The 18,678-nt window shown below is 44.1% G+C and overlaps 1 protein-coding gene across 3 annotated transcripts in view; it reads left to right on the forward strand.

The window, feature by feature from the left end:
* Positions 1 to 18,678, forward strand: part of NFKB2 (nuclear factor kappa B subunit 2) — a 49,824-nt gene extending 31,146 nt beyond the window's left edge. For all 3 annotated transcript variants that reach the window (XM_081953759.1, XM_081953758.1, XM_081953760.1), the window contains exons 13-23: positions 1,488 to 1,673; positions 4,252 to 4,393; positions 4,934 to 5,048; positions 6,814 to 7,021; positions 8,355 to 8,524; positions 11,025 to 11,127; positions 13,523 to 13,755; positions 14,471 to 14,549; positions 15,409 to 15,581; positions 16,315 to 16,426; positions 16,507 to 18,678. In XM_081953759.1, coding sequence (XP_081809885.1) covers positions 1,488 to 1,673; positions 4,252 to 4,393; positions 4,934 to 5,048; positions 6,814 to 7,021; positions 8,355 to 8,524; positions 11,025 to 11,127; positions 13,523 to 13,755; positions 14,471 to 14,549; positions 15,409 to 15,581; positions 16,315 to 16,426; positions 16,507 to 16,643 — 1,658 coding nt within the window. In that variant the 3' untranslated portion in view covers positions 16,644 to 18,678. The remainder of the gene's footprint in view (positions 1 to 1,487; positions 1,674 to 4,251; positions 4,394 to 4,933; positions 5,049 to 6,813; positions 7,022 to 8,354; positions 8,525 to 11,024; positions 11,128 to 13,522; positions 13,756 to 14,470; positions 14,550 to 15,408; positions 15,582 to 16,314; positions 16,427 to 16,506) is intronic.

Consider the following 18,678-nt stretch of genomic DNA (forward strand, 5'->3'; position numbering starts at 1 on the left):
CTGGCCTTTTTGTTTCTTTCTTAGCTTTTTTATTCTCTTGAATGGTGGTTAATGTTGTTTATATCCAATAATAAAAACAAAACAAGAAAAATCAAAAATCAAAAAAGAAAAAGAAGAAATCAAAGGAGAAACCACAAGTATAAAAAATGGAAAAAAGGAACATACACTGTAACAAAGGCAGAGTACCAGCATATCTCTTCTACAAGTGGTTCCTGTCCCGGATTTTTTTCAAATAGCCAGGAAACTATTTGACCCTAACTCTATTTTAATGCAGTACTGTTCTCTCCTTGGAAGAGCAGTTTTTCTTGCTCCTCTTAGCATCACTGATCCCTCTTTTAGGTAACAAGGTACCTGTTTATGTGTGTGAATCAGTGAGTGATTAAGAAAATCTAGTTAATTACATGTATTTTTAGTTCTCAGCTAGGTATTAAATGACCTCAATTTATTTCTTGGATTCACTAAGACTGTCAGCCCTGGAGGTGATCTTTTCTTTTGGATCTTCAAGGTTGCCACACTTAGTGCTGTGGGAAAGTTGGAAGTGGGGGGGGGGGGTTGCATGGAGTTGGTAGAGTTATTGAGCCATAACAACATTCTTTTCTCTGAGAGTCAAGGATGTTCAGCCTGGAGAGGCATGACTGGGGGAACAACTCCAGTTGGGACAGGGGCTTGATTGGACCATGTGGGTGCTGGGCAGGGACTTGAACTTTCTTTTAGGTGGGGAAAACCCGGGAGTTTTCAGATTCGGGTTTTCCCAGATGTGCCAATATGACATCTCTAGTAAAATGGAACTATGAGTAACTTCTAGCCTCGGAGTTTTCTTTCGTTAGGGGTGTTACTTGGAACCCTGACAATGGCAATCATAAGAACAAAACAAGAGGGGACAAGACTACTGCCAGGAAATCTGTAACGTCTAGAAATTCTTGAGAGGCTTTCAAGAATGTAACCAAATGTGTGAGTTCTCAAATAGTCACGCCAACAAATCTAGTTGCATAAGAAAGTAACCAGTCCTTCTAGTTTAATAACCAATCTGAAGTAAATAGAGTACAATAGCTGAATAATTCAGTCGCGATTATAGTTCCCTCATGAATTGTCATATATTGTGGCCACGGTGCCCTTACAAAGCATGTGATCATTTTACATCTAAACAAAGCTTGCAACAACAAAAAAGAGTTGACTTTTTAGGTAGTACTTACAACAGGGCTGACATTTAGGTTCTGGAGAACTGGTAGCAGAAATTTTGAGTAGTTCAGAGAGTGGCAAATACCACCGCTTGCTGTCCCCAGGTGTGGGGAGGAAATGGAGATTTTGCAGTATCCTTCCCCTACCACACCCACCAAGCCACACCCACAGAACCAGTAGTAAAAAAATTGAATTTCGCCACTGACTTACAGCAACAACCAATATAGTTATGAACAGTTAAAATGTCTCTCCTTAGACACGTATAGTCTAAATTGCATGGCCTTTTTTTTTTTTTTTTGCCATTCTAGCTGGTAGTCCCTGGTATTCTTCAGGATACAGTTCATATAACAACAGCATCTACCTATCTGGATCGCATTCTATGGGCAACTATCAGGGTGGAAGAGGTATCCAGATGCCCAGAGCTGCTAGACCAGAAGATAGCGAACATCATTCTCCAGAAGATGGCAGTGATTATATTGAACTACTGCGGCATGGTATGCCTGGGGAGATAAGCAAAAACTATTTTTTTTTCTGTGGTTGAGAAGCATCCTGAATGTAGCTTTCATGGTTGAGTGCTTACTAGTACTTATTTCTAAAGGTAAAGGTGTCCCATACCCTATTGTGTGTGACTCTAGGGGGCTGTCTCATCTCCATTTCTTAGTTGAGAGAGCCAGCATTGTCTTCTGAGATCATGTGACCAGTGTGACTATACGCTGATGCGCATGGAATGCCATTACCTTCCCATCAAAGTGGTAACCATTTATCCAGTGATGGGATTCAAATAATTTAACAACCAGTTCTGTGCCCTAATGACCAGCTCGGTAGGTGGGGCTCGGGGGTCATGTGATCATGTGGGCATGGCAAACTCAACGTCACTCACGTCGATGGGTGCTTTGTCTTAGCTGTTACAATGTACTAAGAGGCAATTTCTGTAAGCAGGGCAATCAAGATTAGGCTAGAAACAACACCAGAATGTTTCCTTCCTGCCTTCCTTACAGGATTAGCCCTGTAAAGTGGAAAAAAACAAAAGGAGATTTCTTCCAACAACCAGTTCTACGAACTGCTTAAAAAGTTAACAACTGGTTTTCCCAAATAGGTGCGAACTGGTTGAATCCCACCATTGCATTTATCTATTCACATTACCATGTTTCCCCAAAAATAAGACAGGCGCTTGGCCTTATATTCAGGGAGGTCTTATTATTTTTGAGGTACAGGAGGCTGCAAGCATGGTCACCTCCTGGCTGCTGCTGTGTTGCAATATTTTTGGGGAGGACTTTTGTTCGGGAGAGGGCTTATTTTAGCGCATGCACTCAAAAGCCCGATTGGGCTTATTATCCAGGAGGTCTTATTTTCAGGGAAACAGGGTAGCATGCTTTCGAACTGCTAGGTTGGCAGGAGCTGGGGCAAGTAATGGCAGCTCGCCCCTTTGCGCAGCTCTTTCTAGAATAGACTCTTTCTCTACTTTACAGTCATAAGCTCCACTTATTTATAGGAATTAAGTATGATTACATATATATTCTTTTAATACTCTTTATGAATTTCTGATTTTCAAAATGTTGTACAAATAAACAACATCTTCAGAATCTCAAAAGTAGTCCAAAATTGTAAAATCTAACTTTTGTATTCTGAGTTAACAAAATATGTATAGTTCACATATCAAGTTTCAGCCTGAATACATTTATATATATTTATACATACCTGCAAATAGTCCTTGAGATATGACTGGAATGTAGTCTGCCCATTATGGTTGCATGTTGTGACAGATGTTAAGTGAAACACCCTCCCTTTATGGGCTCACCCGCTCTTTTCCCTAATGCATCCCTGTACGAACATGAGGGTCATTAAGTAGAGCACAGGGTCAGCTGCCCTGAGCGTCCCACCCCTGAGGCACCTTGTATTACAATTTTTGCCCTTCAGGTTTCTGCGGTCCTTCAGCTTCTTTCCCATCCAGCAAGCAAGGGCAGATTAGGCTGGCTGGAGTTTGCAACCTCCAGCAAGCAAGGCAGGGGTGAAATCAACTTACCTTTGCTACCAGTTCGCAAAAAAAAAACCCCTCATAAATTGCAGTCATGTGACTACTGGTCATAAATGAAGGCCAGTTGTTGAGTACCCAAAATGTGATCATGAGATGTTTGTGTGTGGGTGTGTGTGGGTGTGTGGGTGTGTGTGTGAGAGAGAGAGAGAGAGAGAGAGAATCACAACTTCAAATCCAGGTCATAAATATCTCTAAAAAGTCCCATCATAACTTTGAATAGTTACTAAGTGACTGGTCGTAAATCGAAGACTACTTGTACCAACTACAACTAACTGGGAACTAGTAGAATAGCCCTGGCTTTTGCAACATCAGCTGAATTTTTGGAAAACTAAACTACTCAAATCTGCTGACGAGCCCATGCTGCTGCCATAACCAACTGATCTCGGATCAGGCATTTGGAAGTGGACTTGGATCAAAGTACCGTATTTTTCAGAGGATAAGACGCACCTTTGTTTTAGGAAGGAAAATGGGGGTGGGGGGTGGATTCTGCTTACCAGGTATTCATTTGGCTAGCATCCTTAGTTTGGTCAGCTTCAGCACATAGGTTTGCTGGTTTTGAGCGCACGGGGTGCATGGGGATAAAAAATAGCTTCTAAAGCACAGCTGATCATCAGAGGGAGCAGCAATGAGAAAAGCAGGCAAAGCACGGAAGATCGCTTCACTCATCAGCACCTCATTAGGGCTGAATAAAAGCTTCAAAAAAGCTACGTTCAGAGTATAAGACCCACCCAAATTCTCAGCCTCTTTTATGGGGGGGGGGAGTGTGTCTTATACTCTGAAAAATGCGGTAATCCATCCAATATTACCTACTTTGAAGGACAGGCACATTGAGATATTTTCCGTTACGTACTATCAGCATACAAAACCGTTGTTTGACTACGGTAAATTGGGTATCATTCTCTTTTTAAGAAAAAAAGGGAATAGGGAGGTGGAGTTGCAGCGAAGAATTGAGCAATGAATGGAGATGAATTATAAACAGAAAATGTTAGGGCTTGCACTGCTTATTTTAATCGTCTGTCTGTCCCCATCTTTCCCAGCTCAGGAATGCAGTTCTTGGATGCTAATGGTCGCTCGACGCAGTGCCCAGGCTCTCTTGGATTATGCAGTTACTGGTGACCCACGTATGTTGTTGGCAGTCCAGAGACACTTAGCTGCTTCTCAGGATGAAAATGGAGATACGTAAGTATCTTTTGGAAAGTTGCCAATCTGAGGTCATTTGCAGGGAACTAGTCGTCAAATGTCTTTTCCTCATTGTGGGGATACTCTTTCAGGGCAAATTTATGTCTGTACTAAAGTCCTATTTTTGGTCTCCACACATCCTGTTTTAAGCCTCCGTGTGCCTCGTTTTAGGCCTCTGTGTGTCTTATTTTCAGCCTCTGCATGCTGTTTTTGGCCTTCTATTCGTATTCTGTTCTAATTCTATTCTATTTCTGTTTCTATTCTTATTCTATTCTATTTCTATTCTACTCTGCTCTGTGGTGTGGTCTGGTGTGTGGTGTGGTGTGGTGTGGTCGGTCTGGTCTGGTCTGGTCCGGTCCGGTCCGGTCCGTCCCTTTTACATAGGAACTGCCAAGCATGCTTGGGAACCCCAGAGCACAGTTGCAGGCAAATTGGAAGAGGCTTTAGGGGTTGCAATTCTAATTTCTGGTTGTTCACTTGTATTGCTCTTAATCATCGGCTACATCTCCTTGTTCTTACCTCCATGTTTTTCCCCCACAGGCCTTTGCACTTGGCTATTATTCACGAGCAGACAACCGTGATTATGCAACTGGTCCAGGTGGCTGTGAGCATTCCTAATCAACAGATCATCAACATCCCAAATCACTTACAGCAGGTATAATAGGTAGTGTCTCAGATTCAGTGGCAATGCATTTGTGGTGAGAGACGGGTGTGCATTAACACAGAGGAGATCTGATCAGGGGATATACTTGCATTCACTTGAAGTACAGGAAGCCCTTGACTTAAGACCAGAATAGAGCCCAACATTTCTGTTGCTGACTGAAACATTTGTTAAGTGAATTTTGCCCCGTTTTATGACTTTTCTTGTCACAGTAGTTAAGTGAATCCCTGCGGTTATAAGTGTGAAAAACGGTCCTAGATCATTTTTGTCAGTGCCATTGTAACTTTGAACTGTCACTGAATGAACTATTGTAAGTCGAGGACTACTTGTACACCTCTGTGTAATTTGATTTCTAGATTGTGCGTACGGGTAAATTTGTAGTTCAAAATATAAATCACAAATAGAAATTCTCTTTGGAGAAAATAGCAACAGCCCTTAGACTTATATACCATTTTGCAGTGCTTTTACAGCCCTGTCTAAGCGGTTTACAGAGTCAGCCTCTTGCCCCCAACAATCTGGGTCCTTATTTTACTCACCTCAGAAGGGTGGAAGGCTGAGTCAACATTGAGCCTGGTGAGATTTGAATTGCAGCTAGCAGTCAGCAGAAGTAGCATGCAGTACTGCACTCTAACCACTGTGCCACCTCGGCTCGTAGATATGTAGGTAGGTAGGTAGGTAGCAGTGGTGGGTTTCTGCCGGTTTGCACTGGATCGGGCGAACTGGTTGGTGAATGGACCCGGAAGTAAGTTCCTGCCCCGGCCTTGTCGCTCACTCGCTCGCTCCCCCCTGCCCGTTCAGAAGCCGCTCCATTGCTCGCTCCCCCTGCCCGTCTGCACTATCCTAGCCCCGCCCGCTGCTCACTGATTGGCTACCTCACCAATCGCCCCACCTGCCTCTAAGAACTCTATCTAAACCCACTTACCTTTTTTCCTGTTTGGCTCTCTATTGTTGCCTGCCGACTCTGAGGAGGTAAGTAAGCTGCAACTAAGCGGGGGGCGGGGGGGCTGCCGTGGCCCTGCACTATAAGCGAGTCCGGTGACCTTTTGCGGCCTTGCAAGGATCCTGGGCTTGCTTATAGCGCAGGGCTGCATGGCCGCCAGAAAGCGCGGGGATGGGGACGGTGGGAGCTTACGCGGCACGGCCAGCCCAAGTTCGGGGACCTTGCAAGGCCTCGCCGTTTTTTGCATTGGGGTGTGCTGCAAGAGAGAGGAAGTAAAGACCTTTTCCGGATTGTTGGTGGTGGAGGTGCGGGCCCGTGCTCACTAAAGCAAGTCCGGAGAAAATCCTTTGCGCCAGCTGGAAAAGGTCTTCCCCCCTCTTGCAGCATGCAAGGGGGGTGATAATTGTAAAATTTATTTTAAAATTTTAATTAAAAAAAATTTGAAACCCACCACTGGTTAGTTGGTTGGTTGGTTGGTTGGTTGGTAGGTAGGTAGGTAGGTAGGTAGGTAGGTAGGTAGATGATAGATAGATAGATAGATAGATAGATAGATAGATAGATAGATAGATAGAAATAGCAGTAACCCTTAGACTTATATACCATTCTGCAGCCCTCTCTAAGTGGTTTACAGAATCAGCCTATTGCCCCCAACAATTTGGGTCTTCATTTTACTAACCTCGAAAAGAAGGAAGGCTGAGTCAACCTTGAGCCTGGTGAGATTTGAACTGCCAAACTGCAGCTGGCAGTCAGCAGAAGTAGCCTGCAGTACTGCACTCTAACCTTGATGGAACTTGATTCTGACCCTTTTTCTTTTCTTAGACCCCGTTACATCTGGCTGTGATCACCCATCAGCCCAGGGTGGCTGCTTTCTTACTTCAGGCTGGAGCAGATCCCACTTTGCTGGATCGATATGGCAACTCGGTTGTGCATTTAGCTGTCCATTTGGATGATGAAGAAATGTTGAAGACTCTCCTCTGTCATCTGGACCCCCAGACTCTCCCCCTTCTTGAGATACCTAATTATCTTGGTGAGTAATGTGGGAATTGTAAAAACTCTGTCACAGGACCATGGAAATCAAATTGGATGTTGAAGAAGACTGTGATTGTGGTCATAAGTCGAGGACTACCTGTACTATGCTACCGTATTTTTCAGAGTATAAGACACACCTTTTTACCCCCTAAAATAGGGTGAAAATTTGGGTGCGTCTTATACACTGAATGTAGCCCCACCCACCCACCAGCCCCAACCCTTTGGCCTCTGCCTCCCAGCAGTTTATCTCCTTGCAGCAAAAGGGGAAAATGGGGCTTGTAGCAATAGGCTATAGCAATACCTGCAGCCTGAAACAGCTGATGATCGGTAGGCCCATGCTGAAATTGAAAGTGAAACTTGATGTTTGCTCCACGAGGCAAATTGCTGGGAGGCAGATATTTTTTTCTTGTGCTAATCAGGCTGTTTGCTGCAAGGAGGCAAGTCAATAACTATAAATGCCTATAGAATGTTCAAATTATTAGACTTAATTTTTAAAGACTGCTTCATTATTGTTCTAGACAGCTTAACAAAATGAAGAAGCTTTTTAAAATAAATGCTGGATCCGAAGAGGCCCAGTGCTATTATATCTTCTTTTAAATAGCAGAGAATAACGTATACTTCCAGAAAGCCACATCAATTTTAACAGCATCTGTACAAGTATAGTCTGAAATGTAACACTACAAATAGTATATATCGTCTGTACTGTTTGCTGTTTGTTGCAAGGGGGCAAATTGCTGGGAGGCAGAGGCAGATTTTTTCCCCTTGTTTTCCTCCCCAAAAGCTAGGTGCGTCATACACTGAAAAAAATGGTATCTACTCCAGAGGTGTCAAACTCGATTTCATTGAGGGCCGCATCAGGGTTGTGTTTCACCTCGGGGGGTGGGGGGTAGCCACCATGACATCACTCGTGTCAGGGGGTTCACCTGTGGTGACCCGAGTGCTCTGCCAATGAAAACAGGCTCCTGAGCTCCATTTTCAGCTGCGACAGCATTCTGCAACCCTCCTCCAGCGAAAGTGGAACTCGGGAGGGCTGCACACGACCCTAGCAAGCTCCATTTTCATTGGCAAAGGCACTGAGAGCTGGTCCGCTGTTTCCAGGGTGGCCCAGTGGCCCAGATCTAAGCACCCCACAGGCCGCATCCGCCCCCCGGGCCTTGAGTTTGGACACCCCTGATCTACTGTATAATTCAGCATCTCAGTCTGGAGCTATAAAAAGTCCTCTATCATACTTGATGCTTCAGCCCTGGTTTGGGCTTGCAGGTTGAGTCTCCCCATCCTGCTGCAAGAGGTATAGTCTCATTATTCAATTACATTTACTACTGTTGCTTCAGGTTTTCATCCAGTGCATCTTGCTGTGAAGTGCGCAAAATCAGCCTCTCTTGAGTTGTTGGTTGGCAAAGGAGCGAATGTGAACGCAACAGAATGGCAGAATGGACGGACACCTTTACATTTAGCTGTTGAAATGGATAATCTTAACATGGCTGCATGTTTGATAAAGAAGGTGAGTGGGGTGGAGGGTGACGCTAATGATGCATAGATCTGTTACACTACAGAAAGGTTACTATGAACAAATGGTAGTCCAGCTGGGAACAAGATAGATTTTATAGTTGGTACTTTGTAATGCTGGAAAATTACAGAATGCACTGTTCTGACCTAGGCTCCCCCATGTCACAATAAACCCCTTTTATTTAATTGACAGTGAATTCCTTTTCAGCAAAGTCTTTCCTCGCCCACAGTCTTTCAAGATAGTTCACAGTTACCGACCTTTATCAGGCTTGGAGAGTGGCCAGGCCAATATCTTTCAGGTGCCGCAATACTTGGCAAGAATGCAGGAATGAACTAATTGTCTTCTGCAAAATCCACTCCCCTTTCGCTGCTCTTTTATTTCCTATGGGAGGGGCCATTCACTGTCTACCTAGGGCCTTACTCCCAAGTCGACCCGTTCCTCAGCTGTTCCTTTCGTCTGGCAACTCTGCGCATGCGCACATCAGGAACAGGCTCCAGCTGTTCATCTACCTCACTGATGTCTGACTCTGAAGGCTGCTGATAACTGTCAGATGGCCCTGGCCCCATCTCTGCCTCCGACGCAGAGCCCTCATCAGCCTTCCCCAGACTCCAGGACTGGCCCATGTTCCAACCTGCTCACTGTCTAAGTATGCCACCAGCTCCGCTGGCCACTGGCGGGCCACAACAGAAATCATGAAAAACATCAAATGTTGTCTCTCCTGAATTTCTGCAGATTTTCCCTTTCATGTAAATCTTAAGTCTTCCTAGAAGACATCCAAGGTCTGTGCCTTTACTCCTGAATCGACCCCTGTTCCTTAATTGTTCCCTTCTCCTGAGAGCTCTGGACAGGCTCCAGCTGTTCATCTGCCTCCACTGATGTATGACTCTGAAGGCAGCTGATAACTGTCAGACGGCCCTGGCCCCATCTCGGCCTCCGACGCAAAGCCCTCATCAGAGCCTTTCCCAGACTCCAGGACTCGCCCATGTTCCTCCCCAACCTTCTCACTGTCTGAGTCTGACACTAACTCCGCTGGCCTACCACAACATACAGAAAGGTTGCTATGAACAAATGGTAATCCAGCTGGGAACAAGATAGATTTTATAGCTGCTACTTTGTAATGCTGGAAAATTAGACAATTCACTAGCAGAGTTTGCAGTGGGTTTCTTGTATCCTCCCAGACCATTTATAAATAACTGTTTATAAATAGATAAACAAACCATTCCTGTTCATATCAGAGAGACATAGCATAACAACATAACAAGAATTTAAAATACAACATACCATATTTTTTGAAGTATAAGACGCACCGGAGTATAAGACACACCAAGATTTTGAAGAGGAAAACAAGGGAAAAAAACAATTTTGGGGCTCCGTGTGTCCGGTTTTTGCACTCCCCAGCCCCCAGGAGCACTCTGCAGGCCTCCCAAACCCTCTGTGACTCCCATTTTTGTGAAAAAGAGGATTGTTTTAGGCCTCCCAAACTCCCCATGCATCCCGTTTTTGCCTTCCCCAACCCCCAGAAGCCCTCTGCAGGCCTCCCAAATCTTCTGTGCACCCTGTTTTTGCTAAAACGGGCCCATTTTTCGCACAAATGGCATGCATAGGGCAGGGTTTGGGAAGCTTTGCTGAAGATTGCTCAGTTAATGAGGATGGAAACTAATGTAGCGAACAAATTTTTACAGTTTTAATAACACACACTAAACATAATTGGACTTGCGATAGGTTTCTTAGTGGTGACATTTGTATTTGTTAAAATATTTATTATTTTGGCTTCATTCGGTATTGCAATTATTAAAAAGAGATAAAGGAAATAAGCTGGCATCTGTGAGATAAGCTGTTAACTATTAATTAGCATATCCGTTTCCCGTCTGCTACCCCCTAGTTAGGTTTTATTATTAGTGTCTGTTATTTATTGCTAACAGGGTTATTTAAGGGACATGGTGGCTCACTGGCTAAGACACTGAGCTTGTCGATGAGAAAGTCGACAGTTTGGCGATTCGAATCACTAGCGCCATGTAACGGAGTGAGCTCCCGCTATTTGTCCCAGGTTCTGCCAACCTAGCAGTTTGAAAGCAGATAAAAATGCAAGTAGAAAAATAGGAACCACCTTTGGTGGGAATGTAACAGCGCTCCGTGCACCTTCGGTGTTTAGACATGCCGGCCACATGACCACAGAGACATCTTCAGACAGCGCTGGCTCTTCGGCTTTCAAACAGAGATAAGCACCACCCCCTAGAGGCAGGAACGACTAGCACATGTGTGCATGGGAAACCTTTACCTATTTATTGCTGGCTGGAAGTAGTGAGATCTGAAATCCTATTTGGAAATGGTAGACATTCTAAGAGTGGAAATTGTATGTACAAGACATGGGTTGTACTTACAACCCATACAATAGGCTTCATCTGCTTTGAATCTTGGAATCTAAATCGTTTTGCACAGATAGGAAAGGTTGTCTTTTATCTTTCACTCATTCTGTATCTTTTTCCCCCCCAAGCTGGGAGCTGATGTAAATGCTCAGACGTCTGCTGGGAATACACCCCTTCACTTAGCAGCAGGGTTGGGTTCTCCAATCCTTACGAAGATGCTAATCAGTGCAGGTAATGAATTTTTTCCATATATCCTGAGTAATTTAGCTTCCTCTGAGAAATGGTGGGTTTGTTTGGAGAAAGGGAGGGGAACACCTCTTCTTCTTCGGCGTTTTGCTTTGCCGTCTTAAACCGTCTTCATATTTTGAAAGCAGGAATTACTGAAATTTTAAATTTCACATTCTGATACTTTTGTTTCTGACTGTTAGTTTCCATCTTACCACATCAATCTCCTCTTTTAAACACCCATGTTATAGTGTATTTAATTACTAGTTGATAACCTGGCATTGCCCGGATATTTATTTATATAGGGGAAATATCCGGACCAAATGTAATTTCTAATGTTGGATTTTCCCCCTTACCAGAGGGAGCCCCATTGTGGAGTACTGTGAGGCCATTACCATGGCAACTCCACTGTGCTGTACAGTAAAACCATTTTAAGGCACAACAGGCTGTATCTTAACAGAACACACACCCCGAGGGGTTTTAGGGATGTCTTACCCCTACAATATTTGTTTCCAGAGAGTAAATTATCGATGTACTAAGAAATTGCTCAAGGCATTCCAGAGTTATGTTGGAACATACACACACACACAGCCATTTTTATATGTATAGATATTGTCCCAAACCTGTGTTGAAATATAAATGAAAGATAGAATAATGGTGCTGCCTTGATAGTTACGGCTGCTGTAGTTCACAACATTTACGGGAAATCATCTGTCTCTGATGTAGGATATACTACCATGCCCAAATATGACTATTGCAATATCTCTGTGGTGACATGATAAAAACTTGCCATACGCTAAATAAATAAATCATTTTGTTCAATGACTTGAGATTCTGGTCCCAGTTGTGGTCATAAGTCAAGGACTGTTTATATATTTCTATTTAACAGGTGCTCTGATCCTCCAAGATAGCAGTCCCCAGCCTTTGTGGCTTGGAGGGCAAGGGAAGGGGATGGTTCTGTGTGAGTAGCAAGTGCACATGCAGCTTCATTGGCCCGTGCCTGCTGATTTTTCAGCCCAGTTCCAAAAGAGCCACAGCCCACTAGTGGGCCACAGCCTGGGAGTTGCGGACCCTGGTCCATTGGATTGTTTGAATACTGTCTGAATTGGAGGAGGGAAGGGGAATCCTGCTTCAAGAGGGGATATTGTGCAGTTCCCGAATTGAATGTTTTTGGATCTGAGAACTACATTCTTTTGTATACTAGGATTTGTTTCTCCCTTTTCTATTTTTGTCAAGCAGTTTGGGGCTGTTCAATCCAGCTTGTTTAGTTGCTTTTATAATTTTATATTTTGGATTCACATTTTCCTTTGGTTGTTATTTAGCATCCATGAAACAGGATGAATCAGAGGTGGTATTCAGCCGGTTCGGACCGGTTCGCTTGAACTGGTAGCGGAAATCACAAGTGGATGGAAAGCCCATCCACCCGCCCACCCGGGCTCTATGCCATCCTATTTAGGCACATTTTTAACGCCGGGCGTGAGCACAGAAGGTGCACGCAGGAGCAAAGCACATGAGTGGAAGGCTGGGTGCATGCACGGAAGGTGCACATGCAGGGTGAACAGGTGGTAACAAAATGTGCAATCCACCACTGGAATGAATGGATTAATATACACCCATCCTGCTGTGCATTCAATTTCAAATTTACCTTGCAGACTACATTGATAGTAGTAATACTAAAAATATTGGATTAAATTTATATGCTCCTTGATTCAAAGCAACTCTGAGTATTTAATGATTCTTGATACCCCAATAGGTTTGTGCTACATAAACCTTGATGGGATATGTGAAAAAAAATGAGTATTGATTCTTCTTTTTTTCAAATGAAAATGGAATTAAGAATGTATTCTAGACACGGAGATTTAAAAAAATGGTTTCAGCAATGTTGATAGTATTGGCCTTTTGAATGATAATCCCCATGGCTGAGGTTTGTCATAATTCGTCTGTAGTTTTGCTTAAAAGTATGTAAACTATCCACTGTCAGGGTTCCAAATAGCATCCAAAATTAAATCAGAATCTGAGGCAAAGGATTCCTCAAAGTTCCAATTTATTCAGAGAGCCATATTGGCATATCGGGGAAACCCCGAATCTGAAAGCTTCCAGGTTTTCCCACCGAGTTGAAAGTTCAATATCCTGCCCTCACACGCACAAGTCTATCACATGGGCCAATCTTCCACTGCCATACTAGCAGCTCCACCCATCCAGTTCCGGCCAGGTACAGAGACAAAGGATGACCTTGGCTTTCTAGAAAGAATATTGTTATGGCTACATATCACCCAACTCTGTATGCCCCCCCCCCTTCCATTTTCCCACAATAGACGATGCATAGTAGAAAGTGTGGCAGACCTGAAACCTAAAAAGAAAAGATGGCGTGCAGGTCTGACACTTGTTTTTCCTTTCCTAGGAGCAGATATTTTATGTGAAAACGATGAGCCCATTTTAGACCCTTCATCCCAACCCAACAGTGACATTGAACTGGACGAAGAGGAATGGGTCACAGAACGGGGAGAGACTTACGGTGAACTGACCATGCAAGGCCTGGATTATGTTCCTGCGTTGGAGAGTGAGCAGCCCAAAGCACATGAAACAAATCATGGTCGGGGGCATACCCCACTTGATTTGACTTGTAGCCAGAAGGTAGGTCATGGCTGAAGTTGTTCAGTTGATTGTTGAAGCAGTGAAGTAATTCAGTTACTACCCTGTTTCCCCAAAAATAAGACCTCCACGGATAATAAGCCCAATTGGGCTTTTGAGCGCGTGCACTAAACTAATCCCTCCCCCAAAAGGAAGCCCTCCCAAAAAATATTTAAATGCATGTGCAGCCGGTCCCCACCATTTCCGGAGGGGAGGAACATGCATCCCACATGCACCTGCCATCCATGCGGAACGGCCTTGTGAAGGCCATTCCCACAAATCTTAGCTCCCACGCCCCTTCTCTTAGTGGTGGCCACAAAAAAGAGCAGCAAGCCCAGTGACGCTAGGACTGGCAAGAGTGTGCCAGAAATAGAGACAGAACTTCCGGCCCTCTCTGGATCAGGTGATCTGCAGGCTGCAAGCCAAGTTAAGGGGCCTCCTGCACCTCGAAAATAATATCTCCCCGAAAATAAGGCCAAGCACTTATTTGGGGGGGGGGGGAGAAAATAAGACCATCTTATTTTCAGGAAAACACGGTACTCCCGTCTGTTAAGACTTTCTCATTTGCTCTTCATATTTTTTACATTACATTTATGGTGAAATGGGCCTATATATACTGTTGCAGTTCCCCCATAAAGATAGTCTGCTTTTAACAAGCATTGCTTTACTAAAAGGTAACCTAGTAGAAATTTTTCAGATCCAGTTTCTTTCTTCATAGGTAAGAGAGATACTACTACAAGCTTTAAAACAGGATGTTGGAGAGAAGCAGGCTGGTATTTCTTTTGCATCTAACCAAGGTGGGTGAATCTGGCAGACTCCCACTACAAACTAATCAACTTGCCTGACTTGATATGTGTCAAGTCATTTAGGGTACCTACTTGCTTCTGACTATGGAGTGGGCACTGTTCTATTTTGGACATATGTGTTGGGCCTGCCAGCAGAGCTGGCAGCAGAGTCAGACAGTGAGGAGGTTGGGGAGGAGCATGGGGCAGTCCTGGAGGCTGGGAAAGGCTCAGACGAGGGCTCTGCATCGGAGGCAAAGACGGGGCCAAGGCCATCTGGCAGTGATCAGATGCCTACAGAGCTAGACAGCAGTGAGGCAGAGGAACAGCTGGAGCCTATTCCCAGTGTGAGCATGCACAGAGCTGCCAGAAGAAAAGAACAACTCAGAAATCAGGGTCGACTTGGGAGTAAAGCCACAGGTGGAAGGTGATTGGCCCCTCCTCTAGGAAATAAAAGAGGAGTGAAAGGGGAGTGGGCTTTTGCAGGAAACAAACCACTCGGTTGCTAGATTCGTTTCGGGAGTGTGAAGATCTGCCCATGAATCTCAGAGATTCTGTGCCCAGTCTTTCCTTGCATAGCACCTCATTTGGAAAATATTTACATGGCAGCTTTCCAAGATAGATAAGATTTGTAGTCATAAATATTCCTTGGAAAGACTGTTTGCCAGGCCTTGCTAAATGTGAATGAGAGGAATTCACATTCGTCTAATAAAAGCGATTTTGTCGGGACCGGGACTCTGCCTCGTGCTTTTTGGGGAAGCCTAGGTCAGAACAATATTCTCCTGCATAAAAATGCAGGGTAAGACTAGCAGATTTCTGATATATATTTTTTGCAAATAAATAACTCTCATTCTCCAATCTCTCCTTGTGTCAGGGAACATCCTGCTTTTGAATAACGATGTTCTTCAGAGACTAGAAACGCTCCTAAACCAGGGCTGCCAAGGGGCAAATTGGACAGAATTGGCCAAGAAATTAGGTCTCGGCAGTTTAGTGGAGATGTACAAAGACACCGTTTCCCCCAGCAGAAGACTTCTACTCAGCTATGAGGTCAGTCATCATCCTCTCACACATTCCCACTGTCATCCCATTCTTGAGTTTCGCTTTAATGTTAAGACAAGGATGATTTAGGGACATGGGGGCTCAGTGGCTAAGACGCTGAACTTGTCGATCAGAAAGGTTGGCGGTTCGAATCCCTAGCGTCACGTAACGGAGTGAGCTCCCGTTACTTGTCCCAGCTTCTGCCAAACCTAGCAGTTCGAAAGCATGTAAAAAATGCAAGTAGAAAAATAGGGGCCACCTTTGGTGGGAAGGTAACAGTGTTCCATGCTCCTTCGGTATTTAGTCATGCCGGCCACATGACCACGGAGACGTCTTCAGACAGCGCTGGCTCTTCGGCTTTGAAATGGAGATGAGCACCGCCCCCTAGAGGCAGGAACGACTAGCACATATGTGCCAGGGGAACCTTTACCTTTACCCTAATGATGATTTAATAGCTGACCAGCTGCTGTAAGGCTGTAAACTGAAATGATGCAGTGAGAATGAGTCAGTGGGCTTATCACTTTAAGAGGCTGTCTATATAAGAGAGGCCCTGTGAAGGTGGTTTCTCTCTCCATGTGTGCTTCCGTGTTATAGTTGAAGATTGATAGATTGCCTTGTGTATGCCTTGTAGATAAACCACTGTTTGAAAGACAAAACCTCTATGCACTGTATTTTGCTCCCGGGTTGTCTCAAAATACTAGTACACTGCACATTCTGAAATTTAATTCCTCGTTTTTCTCAGATTGCTGGTGGCAGCGTTGAGGGCCTGTTGGAAGCACTTGGCTCCATGGGACTGACAGAAGGTGTGAGTTTACTACAGAGATTAGAGACTTTTGACAAGCTACAGAGTGCAGGTAACAATACAGAGTACACGTAAGGCCACAAGTGAACCGTAAAAATAAAAGATAGTGATAACCTTTTCTCTCTACCTCAGAGCTGAAGGAAGACAGTGCTTATGGTAGTCAATCGGTGGAAGCAGAACCTGCAGCCTTATCTGGGAAATTGCAACCTGCCCCATTGCTGGAGCCACCTTCTCCCTTGCCTCACAAACAGCAGGAGCAAGTGCACTGACATGAGATGTTCACCAGGAGAAAACAAGTATCGGTTGGTTACGCATGTGCCTCTCAAAAGAGTCCAGGATACTGTCATCAGTGAGAATTGCTGTACAGTCTGAGTCACCCCCGTTTTCCATGGCCGGTCTGCTGCCTCTATCAGCCAAAGCCTCATAAATGTGGAGAAATTTGGTTGTGTAGTCCAATATCAAGCTCTGATCCAGGCCTCACATTCTAGAACAGGGGTCGGCAACCTTAAACACTCAAAAGAGCCATTTGGACCCGTTTCCCACAGAAAAGAAAACATCGGAGCCACAAAACCCTTCCCATGACTGACTATTTCCTGAGCGGCCACAAAACTACCATATGTAGTTGAATTAAACGTTCTGTTTTCTTCTGGAACTTTTTTTTTTCTTGGATTTATCCATGGTTTGACCTGGGGGTCAAAAAGCTCAATAAACTGTGTGCCAGCAGGTGTCACACATTGGTGGCTGTGATGCATATTTTGAGCAACGGAGTCACAGCAGAGGGATGAAAGAGCCGCAGGTTGCTGACCCCTCTTCTAGAATGCTTTAATTATGGTTCCCCTTCCACTTACAGTGAGGATTTGTTTGACAATGAAAGCTGCCGGGGGGGGGGGGGAGGGGGATTAATTTGCAGAGTGGGATATTATAAATTAGTTTAACCATTCTTTTTGACTACAATTTTAATAACTATTAGGACAAGCCACTGTCCATGAGGATGCTTTTGTCAGCAGTGTCTGTACACCCTGCCCGTTTTTTTGGTCCCAGATAACTGCTTCCTTTTACATTCCTTATTCAAAGAAGTCTTCTACTGCAGAATGCGTTTGATGAGGGGGATAACTCACGTTACTATTTATTGATGATTTAGGCTGCCCTGGCTTGTGTGCCATATAGGTAGCTGTTCTGACCCCCCAAAACACAGGCTTGGCTGGTTGCCACTGTTTAATTTCAGATAACAAACCTTTTGGCCGAAGGCCCAGATAACTCAGAATACAAGAAAAACAAACCAGATATTCAGACGGCTCTAAGACATCGACTTTCTTCACTGCTAATTTCGAACGGTTGTTTCCTGCAAATGTCCCCTCCCAACGCCTCACCTATAAGCTCTCTTGGGAGGGGCCAATCTGCAAACACTTGTGCTAATTATCGTCTGTGAGTCTGTCTACGAAGCTGCTGCTTTCGTTTCTCAGCCCATCTTACTCTCGCATCAGGGACTGACTGCCTTTGATCTTCCCCACTGCTCTATGCCTCAGGCGCCTCCTGGTGGCCAACCAGCCCCTCTGGTCCCTGCTCTGAATCTGCAACCTGCACAGGGTCTTCCACATCATCCAGGGAAGATTCAAATGATCCCTCACTATCTGAGTCCAGCATCAGCTGAACCGGATCCTGTTGGGCTACAACAGGTAGCTATATAAATGGATTACATAAAATAAAGTTTTTTATTATAGTGTTTCAATGATTAATTCTCCCAATAAGAATAAACTTACTATCCTTGCTAATTAAAGCACAGTTTGAAATAACTATTTTTAATTTTAAATCTCTTTTGGCATATGAATTTCCTTTGTTCAGAAAATTATTAATTTCATGGCCAGGAGGGAGGGGAAAAATACCAAAATTGCTTAAAATCTCTTTTTGTGTGTGTTGCTCAAGGAGGTTTTCTTTAGCCATGTTTTGATCTGGGAAAGGAAAAGTTACAGAGAGCAAGATGTTGCAGCAATAATACCAACAACACTCTGCCAGAGTGAAATGTGTTAGCATTTTAAAAGTTTCTTTAGTCAAATGTTCATCCTGTATTGGCTTTATAATGTAGAGCTGCAAAACTTCCTCATACCTGTGTGCCTTTAAAATGTGGCTGAAATGAACTTAAGATTGGAGAATAGTGAGGGTGAATGCCAGTTTCTTGTATTAATAACATTGTGTGTGATTAATTAACATGTAAAGTCAGATTAAAGTAAGATGTATGAAAATAATTGTACGTTACTTTGCATGCAGAATCAGATTTCCCGTGCTGAATAAAATTTTTCTACCTCT

This window comes from Natrix helvetica (assembly GCF_964273705.1).
Source record: "Natrix helvetica genome assembly, chromosome: 5".
Lineage (NCBI taxonomy): Eukaryota > Metazoa > Chordata > Lepidosauria > Squamata > Natricidae > Natrix > Natrix helvetica.